This window comes from Gavia stellata, chromosome 23 (genome assembly GCF_030936135.1).
Source record: "Gavia stellata isolate bGavSte3 chromosome 23, bGavSte3.hap2, whole genome shotgun sequence".
Taxonomy (NCBI): Eukaryota; Metazoa; Chordata; class Aves; order Gaviiformes; family Gaviidae; genus Gavia; species Gavia stellata.
This window is the reverse complement of record NC_082616.1, coordinates 11,906,778-11,921,956: the sequence shown is the minus strand read 5'-3', so window position 1 is coordinate 11,921,956 and position 15,179 is coordinate 11,906,778. Positions and strand designations below refer to the sequence as shown.

The 15,179-nt window shown below is 42.2% G+C and overlaps 1 protein-coding gene across 1 annotated transcript; it reads left to right on the top strand.

Moving 5' to 3' along the window:
* The first annotated feature begins 335 nt into the window (after positions 1-335).
* Positions 336-14,289, top strand: ERLEC1 (endoplasmic reticulum lectin 1). The gene is made up of 14 exons (XM_059828520.1): positions 336-512; positions 1,192-1,296; positions 2,527-2,607; positions 3,491-3,568; positions 3,715-3,778; positions 5,733-5,773; positions 8,141-8,364; positions 10,803-10,932; positions 11,366-11,527; positions 12,185-12,244; positions 12,750-12,874; positions 13,269-13,346; positions 13,540-13,615; positions 13,997-14,289. The coding sequence occupies exons 1-14, from the start codon at positions 345-347 to the stop codon at positions 14,066-14,068; spliced, it is 1,464 nt and encodes a 487-aa protein (XP_059684503.1). The 5' UTR covers positions 336-344; the 3' UTR covers positions 14,069-14,289.
* Positions 14,290-15,179: the final 890 nt, after the last annotated feature.

The following is a 15,179-nucleotide window of genomic DNA, read 5'->3' as shown; positions in this document are numbered from 1 at the left end:
CTCCTCCTCCTCCTCCTCCTCAGCCAGCCGCGACGCCTGCAGGGCGGCGGGGGCTCCCGTGAAGCGCTCCCCGGCTCCGCCGCAGCCGTTAGCGAGCCCGGCGCCGCCGCCACCCCCTCACCGGGCGGGGCAGAGCGGGGGTTTCCACACAGAAACGGCGACGCCTCGCGCCCCGCCGCTCGCTCGCGCACTCACTCGCCTCCCGCCAACGGCGCAGGCGGCGCGCGGCGCCTGCCCCGGATGTTGATGCGCGGCGGCCCGCCCCGCCCCGCCGGAAGCAGACGTGGCGGCGGCGCTGCCTGCCGCTGCCCGCCCGCCCGCCCTCCCCCGAGCCGCCGGCCGGCATGAGGGGGTGCCGGCACCGGGCGCCCACCCCGGCCGCGCCGCGGGCGCTGCTCTGCGGCCTCCTGGCGGCGGCAGCGGCGGCGGTGGCAGCGGGCGGCCGCGCGCTCCCTCAGCTCAGCGACGACATCCCCTTCAGGGTGAACTGGCCCGGCACCGAGTTCAGCCTGGTCGGTACCGGGGCGGGGTGTGGGGCGGGGGGGTCTCTCTCCTCACTCCTTCCCTGGAGCCTCCCTCGCTCGCTGGCGGAGCTGGACGGCCGTGGCTGTTGAAGGGTAACGCAGGCGGCGGGAGCCGGGGCCGAGGGCCGGAGCCCCCTCAGCTTGGCGGCTGTTTTTGAAGCCCCCTCGCCACAAAAAGGGTATTTCGGTTTGGGGGGGCCCCAAGCGTCACCCTCTGTTCTGGCTCCTGGTGCCAAGCACGTCCGGAGGCGCCGGGCCGGGGGGCGAGGGTTAGGCCGTGGCCTGGGTCTGGCAGCTGGGAAAATCCCAGGGGAATCCGTCCTGAAAGTCAACACGGGAATGGCTGTTGCAAAACGTAACGGCTGGGGAGGTGTTCCTGAAGGTCTTCCGTGAGAATGGGAAATAAGTAAGCAGGAGCAAGATGAGTGTGGAGGAGAGCAGGAATGTGGCTGGAGGTAGAAGGATGGAAGCAAAGGAGAAGGCAAGGAAGTGCTGGCAAGCCGCTTCAAGCTTAAATGCCAAAGCCCGTGATACAGTTAAGACCCAGGATACACTCCGGACCACTTGCCCTATGAATTAGCTGTGCCACTCCTCAATTCAGGAATATTTCTAACAAGCAGCATTAAAAAAAACACCTGACTAATCCATACGTTGGTTGTTTTCTTAGCCTACAACTGGTGTCCTGTACAAAGAGGATAACTACATTATAATGACCACTGCGGACAAAGAAAAATACAAATGTATACTTCCGCTGATAGCAAGTGGCAATGAGGTAAGTTCAGCCAAGTCTTTTTTGTAATGATAAACTGTAGACGAGTCTTTACAGCATTTTTTCAGTTACTTTTTTTTCTTCAAAATAAAAACTTTTTTTTCCTGTAAAAGGAAAGTCATCTGTAGAATGCTTCACAGTTTTACAGTTTATGTTAGATGCCTTCACTTTGCATTACACACTAGCTCTATACTAAGTGGGGCCAGTCTGAACAATCTTGAAGCCCTCATTTGGCAACAAACAATTGCTGTAACTTTCTGTTTATTGCTAGGTCTATTACTGATTGGGAAATTCTTGTAATTTAAGTAATATTGTCAAATTCTAGGCTAGTAAACGACTATAAAGGTTGTTAACACTGCTGTCGTAACTGCTGCATCTGAAAATAGTATCCCAGTAGTGCTTCTACAACCAGTAATGTAAGCTTTATTCTCTGTCACCTGTTCCTTAATTGGAAATCTGAATGCGCAATGTGGGGTTTCAATTAAAAAAAAAGAAGTATATAAATACATTTGTTTGTACAAGAGAAGGTAGATTGAGGAGGCCTTTGCCGAGGTTTATCATTTGTCATTTGTTCCTCCAATGGTTCATTTTTTCACACCGTGAGAGCTCGCACAGACAAGCTGTACTCCTATGTTGGAGACCTCCATTTTGACATAGCCCTCATCCTTTAAGTGATTGACAGTACGGAGTGCTTCAGTGTAGGTGAGAAATCTTTAGTACTGAACAACTCTGTGTGGAAATCTCCTCAATAGCATGTACGTTTATAGAGCAAAAATTACGCAGAAATAAACTTCTGCAGTATTACATGTGCTTTTTCGATCCGTTTTTAAAAATTATGTAGAAGCTGGGTGATGTTCCAATTATACTGTATCGGTACAGCATTCAGCATTGACTAACAAATTAAAAGATTGTTGGTGCTGTTTTTCTGTTCACACTCCAAGCTGCCACTCTGGACATGAGCGAGTTGAGAGCTCCTACTGTTTTGCCATGTGTGTATTTTTTAAACCACAAAACTCTTCTGTTTCAACTACTTTATTTGTGACTTTTATTTGCCCCTTCTTACTAAACTAAATTATCTTTTTCTTCTAATCACCACACAGTTCCTTCAGGGCAGGAATTAGTGAGGTTTTGTATCTTTTAATTTTCAATAAGTTTTCTTTAACTACTGCAAATGAATATTAACTAACCAAACTAGTTTTTATTTTAATGTAATGAAGTATCTTTCTATTCTAGGAAGAAGAAAAGGACTATAAAGGTCCTACTCCAGGAGAATTGCTGGAACCTCTTTTTAAGCAAAGCAGCTGTTCGTATAGAGTATGTTACTTCCGTGTTGATAATTTAAATGCTAATCAAAAGTTCACAGTGCAGTCCGTTTTACGGTTTAGTGTAGTAAACTGGATAAATATGTCTCAGCCTTCAGGTTCTAGTTCAATCCAAAATAAGTTCTCTACAACTTTATGACTATATCTTAATATTGCTGATAAAATTCTATATAATTGAACATCTCGGGTTCCAAATAAATTGGGTTGCTGTAGTAGCAATTAAAAAACGTGGATTTAAATACTTCCAGGAGTCAAGCCATGATGTGTGACAGTCTAATGGAAAGCATTTCTCAGAAAGTGTTAGAAGACCAAAACGAACATACTTCTAGATATTCTGAAAGTTTTCCAATTTTTCAGCTGTCATCCCAATTCAAAGACTCACGTCTTATATTACAAGAACAAGCCTAGTACCAAACAAGTATTATATGTGTGCAACATCCCACACAAGTCATTGAGGAAGGACGAGTGGATCAAGCACGATTGGTGCTTGATACAAGCACGTATCTATGGCAGTTGCCAAAAACAGTCTGTGCTGAGCTACTACAGCTTAGCCCCAGTGATTTTGGGGCAAGTTTAGTCTTTACACCTTCTTTAATGTTTTTTCCTTTGTTTTATCTGTGTGAAATTTAAGGCAGCTTTGCCTGTTGTGTTTATTTGGGACGTCATCAAAATGCTTGGGGAACACTGAGACCATTCACTGTGCTGCTGTTCTTGAGGCTGCCCAAGCCCACCTCCTTGGGCTGCGCTTCATTGCTGCAAAAGCCAAAATTTTGGGGGAATTTTTTTTTTTTGGGGGGGGGGGGGGGGGGAGGATGTGTGTGATGTATCTAAACAGAAATATTTTTTTAAATTTTTTTTTAATTTTTTTTTTTAAGATTGAATCTTACTGGACTTACGAGGTCTGCCATGGAAAACACATCCGTCAATATCACGAGGAGAAGGAAACGGGACAGGTAGGCTTCTTACAATTTAGTAGTCTCAACCCCCTTTTCCACTGGCACGTTCATGCTTAACTCCTCCAGAAGACTTGAATTCCTGCACACTTGAAAAAGCGTGGAAAATGGTAACTGAAATTTGTTTTAACCTCTTTTGATTGTAGAAAATTAACATCCAAGAATACTATCTGGGGAATATGATGATAAAGAACCCATTATCAGAACCAGGTTTGTCTTAGATTATTTTATTTTGCTGATGCTAATTAATTGTTTGGTTTTTAATTATTACTGTCTGAGAAATATGCTGTAGGAAACTGATTCCCAGTGCAATAGAATAAACTTCGTAGATTACTCATTTTTTACAAAATGTATTGTTTTTAATTAATTCCATTTAGCACCTCACATTGCATCCATCCTGTCAGTTTTGCCATGCTGTCTAATTGATGAAATTAACTAATCTGCAATAATTAGTGTAAGGGAAAGAAAATACGTAATAGCAGAAATGGAACCAATATGTGACAGACGAGATGAGGCAGTGTAGCCTGTTGCCACTCTTTTTGGGTGGGCAGAAGTGTCTTTCGCACTGTGAGCAGAGGGCAGAGTGCGTAGCACATCTTGGGCTCTGCTGTTCTGTAATAAAACATAGTCTGCAAACCCAAACACTTACAGCCTTTGCAGGTAGATTTAATCCTTGGTACTGTTTGAGAGTCTTTTTTTTAGGGATCCTGGTGCAGACCTTCAGAAATACTGAAGTGTCTAAAGCAGAGCTTTGGTGGAAATTAGGTAGCTGAGCCCAAACTCAAACTACAATTTAGAATAACTAGTTTTCTGAGCACTTCAATTTTTTGCCCACAAGTTATTGTAGATGCTGGAAATTCTGTGATTGTACCTGCCAAAATCTCCTTCCCTGGGTGAGTGCTTTGGCAGTATATTAGTCCAAAGAACTCCAAAAATCCACAGACTAAGTGTTCATTCATCAGAGTTGATAGAAACTATAGAAAAAACATAATCTAGTTGGGTTTTGTGTTTTTTGTTTTTTTTTTTTTTTTTAATTCTAGGCTAGTATGCAAAAAGGTGGGCACCACCACTTTTCTCTTCCTAAAAGTGATTAACTTGAACGCCTCAGTCTTGGAGGGGATTAAACGCTATTAATCCCATTCCTTTGAATTCCTACCTGCAGCCTTCAGATGAGTACCTTAGTCCTGAAAAGAAACATGGCTTCAGAAACTGGCATTTCTTTATTAGTGAGTTACAGTGGTGTTTGTGCTATCATTAATCCTGTGCAAAGGTGCCTAATTCTCCCTAGATGCTGCTGTACAGAAAACAAAATGTTTAATTTGAGTTACCAATTCTTTTGTGGGGTTAGATGCTGAAGTTACGGGCGGTGATACTTCAAGTCATCATATCGGAGTCTTTTAGGATGTTGACGCTCTGTCCTTTCCACTTAGGTGGCAGACTGTATTCTTTCTATGCTTCCTATACAGCAATTCACACCACTTCTCGTAAAAAAATAACATAGATGGTTTCTCAAACCACCATGAGCTGAATCCACAAGTGTGATACAGTAAATTTGGAACAGCTGAATGGCTGACAGCAAAGCACGGTGGCCTTTTGCTCACCTAATTCTGAATGGAGTCCAGACTGTCTCCTGAAGCAGTTCGGGAGGCTCAGGATAGCTCTCACTGTGACAACTTGCAACCCCTGCCCTGTAACGATGTTTACTCTCATGATCATTAGTATGGCATGCAGTCTGGCCTCACTTCCTGCTACCTGTGTACCCTCTGAGGCTGGCTAGTGGGTGAGCTGAAGTACTTGCCTGTTTACTGTCCCAGCCTGTAATTCGCTCACTTTGAAAAGAGTAGTCAGCTACCCCGCACAGAACAGCAGTAGTGACGTGTTCTCCTGCCCTGCCTGGCCTTCCTGTGGTGCTAGGGCCGGATTTGGCCTGTCCTGCAAACTCAAAATTGTTTTAAGACGATTGTTTCTGTTTGCTCTGGACCCTGGATCACCGTTTATTTCCTTGCTTTCCTCTTTTGCACCTGCAAGTTCATGAAATTGACTCTTGGCAGTGTATACCCAAAGTCGTAGCAACTACACAAAAGATACAAATTTCTCTGTATATAACTTCATTTTATTTCACGTTCACAACTTTATTCTTACCTCATTCTTAATTATTCCCTAGATCAAGAAGAGAAGGAAAATCCAAAAGAGAGTGCAAAAGAGGCAAGTGAAAAACATCTATTTTAACTTTTGCCATCAACAGTGGAGGCAATTTATATATGATGAGATTATGTAATTAGTTCCCTACCAAAATGAGCATCAAAAAATGAAACTCTGTTCCTGAGCTGCACTCTTTTCGCTTTTGATTATGAGTCCCAAATCAGAAAGCTTATTTAGTCTAGCTAGTCAAATTTCTTGCTCTTTGACTTATTTGCCTTAAAGCTACGCTAATCTTAAACTTAAATGAGATGAATTATATATATACTCTTCTATGAAGACAATGCACATAACCACAAAGTCACATTATGTTCTAGCGACAGTTATTTTTCCAGCTACATCAGAGATCCCAATTCCCTTAATGACACTTGCGTTCATTTTGGGTAGGGAGAAATGCTTAACAAAATCCTAGAGCACAAAATCCATCGAAGATTTCTCAGCTGACTTGATGACCCGTCCCGTAAAACTCTGTGCTTCCCTTTTCCATTAGAGAGCTTTTCCATTTGTTTAGGCCCCAAAACTCAGTTCTGAGTTACTGACTTTATAACAAAACAGTGGAAGTATATGAAGCATGTTGGAGTTTGGGTTTAGCAATGGCAGATCTGGCCTGTGGACAGACGCATGCCTACCTTATTTCCAGTTATCCTTCTTTTTAATTCTGAAGCGAAATTTTTGTCTACGTGTTCTTTGTAATGCCTATTTACATAGCATAGAGCAGTGGTTCTTCTGCAGTGGATCTCAGAAAATATACACGCCTGATAAGCATTTTGGAGGTAGTTGGGGGAGCAGACCCAAGTCATAATGTGGCCCATTCTAATGGCAGTGGCAGTTATGCCTCTTGGAAATGAAAGAAAACGAGTTTTCTTTCTTTGTAGCGTAACTTTTTTTTTTTAATTATTTCAGAGGAAGTTAAGTCTTTTACTGACTTTTTTTACAGTATTTATGGTGTATATACACTGTCTTGGTTTCAGTCCATAAAGGATTTAGACTTGCAATTTGCGTGGAATCTCTAGTCATGAAAGGGAAAGGACACAACACAGCTGGGTGGTGCTTAAAGTAACCAAAACCTGCTGCGACTAGGGATGTATTTTAAGTCCTACTGGGTACCTTTCAGTTGTGTGCAGACAACAGCTATCTCCATGTAGATTTCTTGAATAGTTACCTTCAATGAAATGCATAGGCATAATTTTTTCAATTTTTAAGGAAAAATGAGTTGTTCCATTCAGAAAGATAGAAAGGGAAGGCACTGGTACCCTTTTTGTCAGCTCTTTTGTACACAACCAGAATATATCTTCATTTCCTACCTTTGACTGATTATTGAAGTATAGAGTGGATAAGTGACTGGAAGCCAAGGAGCGCCTGTGCAATTAAGCTGCCGGCGTGTTCATTCTTTAACCTCTTGAATGTCTCATCGCTTCATTCATGACAGAACAGTTTTCAGGAGGAGAGAGTCAGTGGCTTGTGACAGGGTAACTTGGTTTGAAAACTAAAGTAGGTGAGATGAAGAAGGGTCTCGGGTCCCTGGGTTAGTGTCCTGACCACAGAAGGCACCACCTTTTAGCACAGAGCCTGGTCTGTTGTGCACTGAAACCTTTACTAGCTCAAGCAGCACAGGTAGAAAAAGGTCTAGTTTGTGGGTTCCAGCATGGCTTTTGCACAAACGGAACTTTTGGTACCCAGGAGCCTTAGCTGCTTCCAAGACAGGAGCCAGGAGAGGGGCTTTTACCAGTTTAGGGAATTAATTTCTTAAAGTGGAAGCTGAGTGAAACATATGAAGGAACAAGTCTGAAGAGAGCTTACTTGAAGTGTGTACAAAAGTGGGATTTACCTTGTTTATGTCATTAACTTCCTGTTAGCCATGACGACAGATGGCTTGGGATACTCTGGATAAGGAGCAACCCAGGCTGGGTGTGCTGGGAGGTGTGGTGCAGGTATCGGGATGGCTTTGCAGGGGGTGTTTTTAGATTCTTCTTGGCCTGGCACTGAAGGTAATGATGTGCCAGACCTGCTGAGTCTGGCAGAGCTACTCATATCTCCTGGTCTCCTAGACTACAGGGTGAACACAGCTGGCTTGGTGCTTTTCCAAAACATTGCACCCAGCTGGCAAGCTTTCTTAGAATGAAACATCTGGCAACCTGTGCAGAGAAACCAGCTTTTGCAGTCAGAGCTCGTGTGGCTCGGTGCGTTTGTGCAGTGCTGTGCTGGAGGTAATAAACCAGAACGTGTTTGGATGTTGCAGAAACACCAAGTAACTACACAGGGGCTGGTTTCAGTCCAGTAATGCTGGCTCTGCACAGTGTAATAGCGCTTTTCATTTCAGAAGAGTCGAAGGAGCTTTACTGTGATTCTTAACTTTTACTTGCTTTCACCTAGATACCTACAAAAAACATAGAAGGGCAGATGACCCCATACTATCCAGTAGAAATGGGAAACGGCACACCTTGTAGCTTGAGACAGAACCTGCCCAGATCAAGTACAGTGATGTACATCTGTCATCCAGAAGCTAAGCATGAGATTCTTTCAGTGGCAGAAGTTACAACCTGTGAATATGAAGTGGTTATATTGACACCTCTGTTATGCAACCATCCTAAATATAGGTACGGTACTCAAATTTTGGCTAACATCGCTTCAAATTTTCATCCATTTCCATGCATGTATGCATTTATATAAGGCATATATCCAGCTGTGGTTTCTGGTACAGAGCTGTGACACTTGTATGTACTTACTTTGGCAAGTGCAGTTTTGCCAAGTCTGAAGTTTTCATGTTAAGTTGCACAGTATTTGCATTTTGTAAGTCTCTAGCGATTGATCCCATACGAGAAGCAAATTGGAAGTATAACTTTATTTTCAACAGGTAAGTTTCTAGCCCTGTCACGCTGGAGAAACACAAACGAGGGCATTAAGGCTGCAGGCAGATTAAGAACACCCTGTCTCCTCTTAGTTTATGATTTCAGGGTCTTGGGGGATCATCTTCATGGTGTTCAAAGACTGCAGACTGCATAATATGCATTATATGTGTGCACAGAGTTCTCTAATTTCAGAAAACAAAAGTATGGTCTTCAGCCATAGCCTTAACCTTTATTTTAGCAGTACTCCCAACTTAAGGAGCTCCCATCTGTTCTGTCCTGCTTTATTGCTTTACCTTCAGCTGTGTAAGTCATTTATATGTGAAGAATTCACAATTTCAGTGATATTTTCCAAAAATAAAGTTTAGGATTTTTTTTTTTTTTCCCCCTGAATGGTACCGTGCATGTAAGAGATATCCTTAGTCTCGATAGTACGGATTTGTGACTTTTCAAGGGGTGTAAACACAATTGCAAAGTGCATGACATACATACAGATTAAAGGGGAAATAATGGACAGGAGTTCTGAATTTCCGACAGACACCAGAACAAGTGAGTATTTGAGTATTTAATAGCTGTTCTGAAATACGCAACAAAGTCTGAAGGACAAAATCCTCAATTGTGCATTTTATAACACTTGCCAGTTGGAGTAAATAAGTTATGCTATTGTTAAATATTTTAGTATCAGTTATGAATTTTCTCATGTAGATGGGTTTGGTAATACTGTGTTATCTGTTGCACTTACCTGTTGCACTATTACCTGTTTACTGTATAAGTCTTTTAAGCCTCTTTATCAGCAGAAGACTAGAAAGTGCACAGGCAAATGGTTCTATCATTTGATAAGAATAAAATCTTGAGCTGCTACCCCAAAGGGAAGGCATGGAAGGCTTCCTGGCCACTAGCAGGAAATGCTTAAAATAAATATACAAGATCTTTATTCTCCCACTTATGTCACTTCAGTAAACAAAGATGGGTGGAGGTTGCAGGCTGGAAACGCTGCTCAGTGTCAGCAGAGGTAACAACAAACCAACCTCATTTTACGTTAAGTGCACTTTTCCTGTCATGTGTTCCTGAAAGAGCACTGAGCAGTGCTTCAGCCGCCAGCGCTTTTCCTCGACGCCCATTATATTATCCAATAATGCACTTGCATTAACTTAGCAGAAGTATATCCATTAGTTCTAGTTGTCGTTCTTATTTGGTACAATTTGACTTTTTTTAAATCGGTGGGAATTGAGGACAGGGAGGAAGGCAGTCAAAAGTAATATTTGCCTACTGTAACTATTAGTCTTAATGTTGTTTAAATAAAATTCAGCTAAAACTAGGCTTCTTTGGTACGAGGCTTATTTAATCTGGAGTGCAATTACTATTTAGGAAACGTTTTCAGATTCTTTTAACTACAGTGGTGATTGTCATATAGCTACTGCTGTGCATTACAGACTCTTCCTGGGAGAATGTCACAAAGAACCACCTTGCCTCTGAAGCATATTTGTTTTGTAAATAAGCCTTCTCTAAAGAGGACCTTTTCAAAGAGATGAGCAATGAAAACTGAACAAGTGCTTCAGTTGTCAGTATGATTTTCACTTTGTTGTTCCCTTCAATATTTCTGTTAAGGCTTATTTGGTGGTTTAATGAGGCCGTCATTTGTGTAAACTAAGGAGAAAGCTATGGTAACTCTGCTTCATCTTTTTGCTTTTTCTTTCCTGAAATAAGCTGCTTTTTGCAGGCGTGGCTTGTGAAGAGAGTGATAAAGGAATAATGGTATATATGCAGTATGAAAAGCCGTACATGTCAGATAATGTAAGAAGGTATTATTTTAATTACATAGGAACTGCATCTATCAAGTTTAATCTTTCCCATTTCCTAGCTTCTGAGAGGGTTTCGTGGAGCCTTGACGCTACTTTCACACTACACGTACAATGCAGTTTGCCTTTTAACAGGCAGCTTTCTCCTTTTGACAAGGAGGGGTTAGATTGTCTTGCCAGTTGTGCGGCAGCCTTAGGAGGGAGACGGTGCTGGGCAAAAAGCCTATTTACGTCAGTTGTAAGAACAGCGCAGCTTTGGCTGAGACGGTGCAAGTACAAGGAAAAAAAATACACACCTCAGCCCAGCTCAGTCAGAAACTCAGAGCAATAAGAAAGTCTGTCTTTACTTTAAGGCGTAATAAGTGATGCGTTGCTAACTTGTTTGGACAGGTTCAGGGCTTCCCCTGTGAATGACATCTTTTGCCAGTCTCTGCCAGGATCCCCACTTAAGCCCCATAATCTGGAACAGCTGGAGAAACAGCAAGAAATGATGAAGATGCCTTTTAGAAGGGTTAAGGAGGTATGATTTCTTTAATTTTAAATAGCAAAAATATTTATTTTCCATTTTGTAACACATACAACTTTCAGTTCCGTGGAATAAGTTCTCTTACCCAACTTTTTAAGACCATGTCAGTCTTTGAAACAGCCTTTAAGCTTGTTGAAATCATCTGTAGCTTACCTTATTTGGAAGGAAAACAAAGCAAGGAAGTTTGGACTACTAATTTAAAACTTGTGTAGCCTTCGTAGCCTACAGTTTACAAATGTATTAAGTTTTTGACTTTCAATCTTCTTTTTTCAGCTATGCCAAAGACAGTGAAAACAGTGACAAAATGCTTTCCTGCTGTTTCCCACAGCCTCCTTCACTTAGCATTAAGTGACTTCATACAGTTCATAAGACTTTGCAAGGGACTTACAAAACCTAAATGGGTGTGTTTGTGTATACTTGATTTCAGGAAGAAATGCATTCAACAAAAGAAGAGAAATTTTCTTCCATTCATAAGCCAGTTGCTGTTGGAAGCCATCAACTATTAACTGTGGGAACAACCCACATCTCCAAACTGACCGATGACCAACTTATAAAGGAATTTCTTAGTGGTTCCTACTGCTTCCATGGGGTGAGAAGTAAAGCTGTGTATAATAAAACAGCTACTCCTTATTTGCACATACTGGTTTATGTATTGGTTTAGTTTTTCCATGAACTCCGATAGTTGCATTCTTACACACGTAATAATTGCCTGTCCTTGCATTGATACAGGGAAGGCTTCTATACCAAAGTCTATGCTAAAAAGGTATCTTTAACCTTGTTGAAATTCAATTTATTTGAGCAGACAGTGAAATGAAAGTAGCTCATGAGAGTTGTTCAGGGTAATTTTGTTAATGAGGAAAAAAAAATCTGATAAAACTTACGGAGAGAACAGCCAGCAGAGAAAAGGCAACTGAAATTTCCCCATCTTTGAAAGAAGAAAGTATTTCTTTAGAAGTTGAATAGGGGGTGTACAAATAGTTTAAGGAATTTAGTCCTATGTGGCTCTTCCAAGAGTCTTTGCTTAAACTCATTTATTTCATCCCTTGCCTCTGTTTGTCAATTAGTCTAACAAGAGATTCTCTCTCAGCACAAACCTTGAATCAACATATCTAATTAACAAGTATGGAGTTTAACAGCTAAAATAGCCAGTGGTTTAGGGTCTGGAGGGAAATGGATGTGGTTGTTCTGGGGTGTTCCGTTTGGGGGTTTTGATTTGTTTTAACGCTGAGATTATACCTCTCCCTAGGGTGTTGGTTGGTGGAAGTATGAATTCTGCTACGGCAAATATGTGCACCAGTATCATGAGGTGTGTTTAAACAGCTTTATGTTGTGCCACCAGATGGCTGTGGGTGTGGGGGGAAAAGGGTTAAAGAATCTGTCTACAATTTTTTTTTTTTTTTTAAAAAAAGCATCCTTTTCTTGGCTGATCACATCTTGGGTTTAAGGAGTTGGATTTCAGAAAAGAAATCCTCTGTGTGCTGCCTAAGTTTATGCAGGGGGATGTGGGTACCACATCGGGGAGAGCACAGTGATAATCAAAGCTGAAAAAATGTGGGCATGTTTGCAGGAATGCTCTTCCGGTCATTGAAACTCTCTTCCCAGCTCACACAGCCTGGGTGGCTGTTCTGAGGAGACCATCAACTTGACTCTTGACCCTAATACAAGATCGGTCATAGTTTGTCCCAAATGCTGTCAACAGAACATGTTCTTGCAGCAGACTTGCTCTAGAAATGACATTCTACACGTCATTAAAATGTCCTCGCTGTTCATCGTATAAGACAAGGTGTAATTATCAGCTTTTCCTTTTTTAGGATAAGGAGAGTGGCAAGACTTCCGTGGTTGTGGGTACCTGGAGCAAAGAGGAACACATCGAATGGTCCAGGAAGAACGCTGCTAGAACCTACTATCTTAAAGAAGACGGCACACAGACGGTTAGGTACGGTCACTGCAACTGCTGCTCTGGCTATCTGGTCCTGCCTTGGTCTCAGACTTGCGATAGAGAAGAATAAATGTAGGGTGTGGATATTTGGTTTACTAATAGACACCATACACTGTCAAGAGCAGTGTGTATAGATTCCACCCCCTCCCCAGTCAACATGCAGGATCAGAAAAGGTATTTCAACACTTAGGATATGACACAGAGAAGATTTTCGAATAGCAAACAACTATTTGCTTCTGCAGTAACTGAAATACAGCGTGTTACTACTTTGGTTTGTACGTTGGAGTGAAATAGTTGAAGAATGGTGAGATACTGTATCACACAAGTTAGCTGTGTGCTTAAGAATTGTGTTTAACATTTCCAAACTTTTTCATCCAATCTCTTGTGGCAGGATGGTGTCTCATTTCTATGGAAATGGAGATGTTTGTGACTTAACAGACAAGCCAAGGCAGGTGACTGTGAAATTGAAGTAAGTTAACTTCTTTAGCAAGCTGATGTTTTGTGTCTCTGCTTCCCTTGTCAGAGGGGAAAGCCTCTGTCATCTTCATAAAGCTCAGAAAGCAGTGACTGTAGTAAAAATGCTATAGACACTAGGGAAATAGATGTTTTAGTTTTGTGGTTATTACATGCTAAACACTGCAAAATTTCCCTTCCCTTTTCAGATGTAAAGAATCCGATTCCCCTCATGCTGTGACCATATACATGTTAGAGCCTCATTCTTGCCAATACATCCTTGGGGTATGTAAGACATCCTTGAATCCCCTAAGATCAGGTGCCACCTAGTAGAGGACGTCTCTGGGCACATGTTTAAAACGCTTCACAAAAGATTCCTGTGTGCTCTAGCCCAAATACGTGGCTGCTCACCAAGTACGGCTTTTTGTTCCATTGCACTTGCTTAGAGGAAGGATGGTCGTTAATTAATTACAGCAGTTATGCTGTTAATGTACTATAGAGGCCATACCCGAAAGAAAAAGCACTTACTAAATTTTACAAAGTGATGCTCGAGTACTTTGCCTCTTGCAGTCTGCTGTCATTAATCTCACGATCCCTGTTGCAATCCCTTGTACAACTTTGTCAGTGATGTCACAGTCTTTAACCTTTTGATCTCTTGTGTTCAAGGTGGAGTCTCCAGTCATCTGTAAAATTCTGGATACAGCAGATGAATACGGGCTCCTTTCAGTGCCCAGCTAGAGCCCGCGAAGCAAGCCATACCTGTCACCAACCCCGCTGGCGTTTTCCACGTTAACATCCCGCCTGCGGGATGCCAAAGGCAGAGAGCAGCTTTCAGCCAACCAACCTCACCAGCAGAATTCTCTAAGATGAGGGACTCGTGAACCACTCTGTGTATAACTATGTGTATATAAGAGGTTATTGATAAACTTTTAATGATTAAAATCTTGTCTTGCACTTCCTGTTTGACTTGTGTATGACACATTCTACAATCATCGTCACCGTTGTTAAGGTATGCATTACCAACTTCAAAAAGGCGAAATAAACAAGGTCCAGCTTCAGCTGAGGAGTTGAACTGCCAACAGAACAAAAAAGTGAAACCAACACTTCTTGCTCGGGATCCTTCAGCAGCTGCTGCACCACTAATAATTGTTCTACTGCTGTAACTTTGTCCAAACACCAATGTTACCTCAGTGTGATCGCTCGGAGCGGTATTACTGCCCCAATCCTACCTCACCTTACCCCCTTCAACTGTTATTTCTTCCCTCAGCCTGGGCTGCTTTCCAGGACTTTTTTTTTTTTTACATTAACGCTGTAGGGTTCATCGTAATATATTTATTTTGCTGAACATTCTTACTGACATCAGTCAGCTTTGCTGTTAGGGCACTAAGGTATGATACTAGTGCCGTACAAAGAGCATTCTTTGGGGCAGAGTTGTCAGTATTAACTAGACCTCGGGACTCCCCTGCGTCTGTATTCAGCCGTCTGTGGGTGCCTGTGTGGTTTCCTTTTCGCTGACAAAGACTCGCTACATCCACCTGCCTCTTCACGGACAATACCAGGATGGAAGTCTGTTTCCTGGGAGCATGCCTACCCTGCAAAGAAGATTTTTTTTTGGTGCAGGCACATGAAGCTTTAGTCTGCTGGCAACAGAGATTCCTAGAAAGTAATTGAAATATTACTTAACAGCGGTATGTTAAGTAGATTTCCATTATACTTTTTAAATAGTAGTTTTTAAATAGGTAAAAAAAGAAGTTTGTAAATCACTGGCTTGTAGCCAACACCCCTGACACCCTCAAGAATTTCCTTCCCTCAGGAGAACACGGCAGGGCTGGCAGAAAGCTGCTTCAGC

What these genes read in the sequence shown, in the direction of transcription:
- ERLEC1 (XM_059828520.1), top strand. Translation starts at nt 345, where the DNA reads ATGAGGGGGTGCCGGCACCGGGCGCCCACCCCGGCCGCGCCGCGGGCG. An exon ending in TGATAGCAAGTGGCAATGAG is followed by an intron (nt 1,297 to 2,526) that starts GTAAGTTCAGCC and finishes TTTCTATTCTAG; the next exon opens with GAAGAAGAAAAGGACTATAA. An exon ending in GTTCCTACTGCTTCCATGGG is followed by an intron (nt 11,528 to 12,184) that starts GTGAGAAGTAAA and finishes ACCTCTCCCTAG; the next exon opens with GGTGTTGGTTGGTGGAAGTA.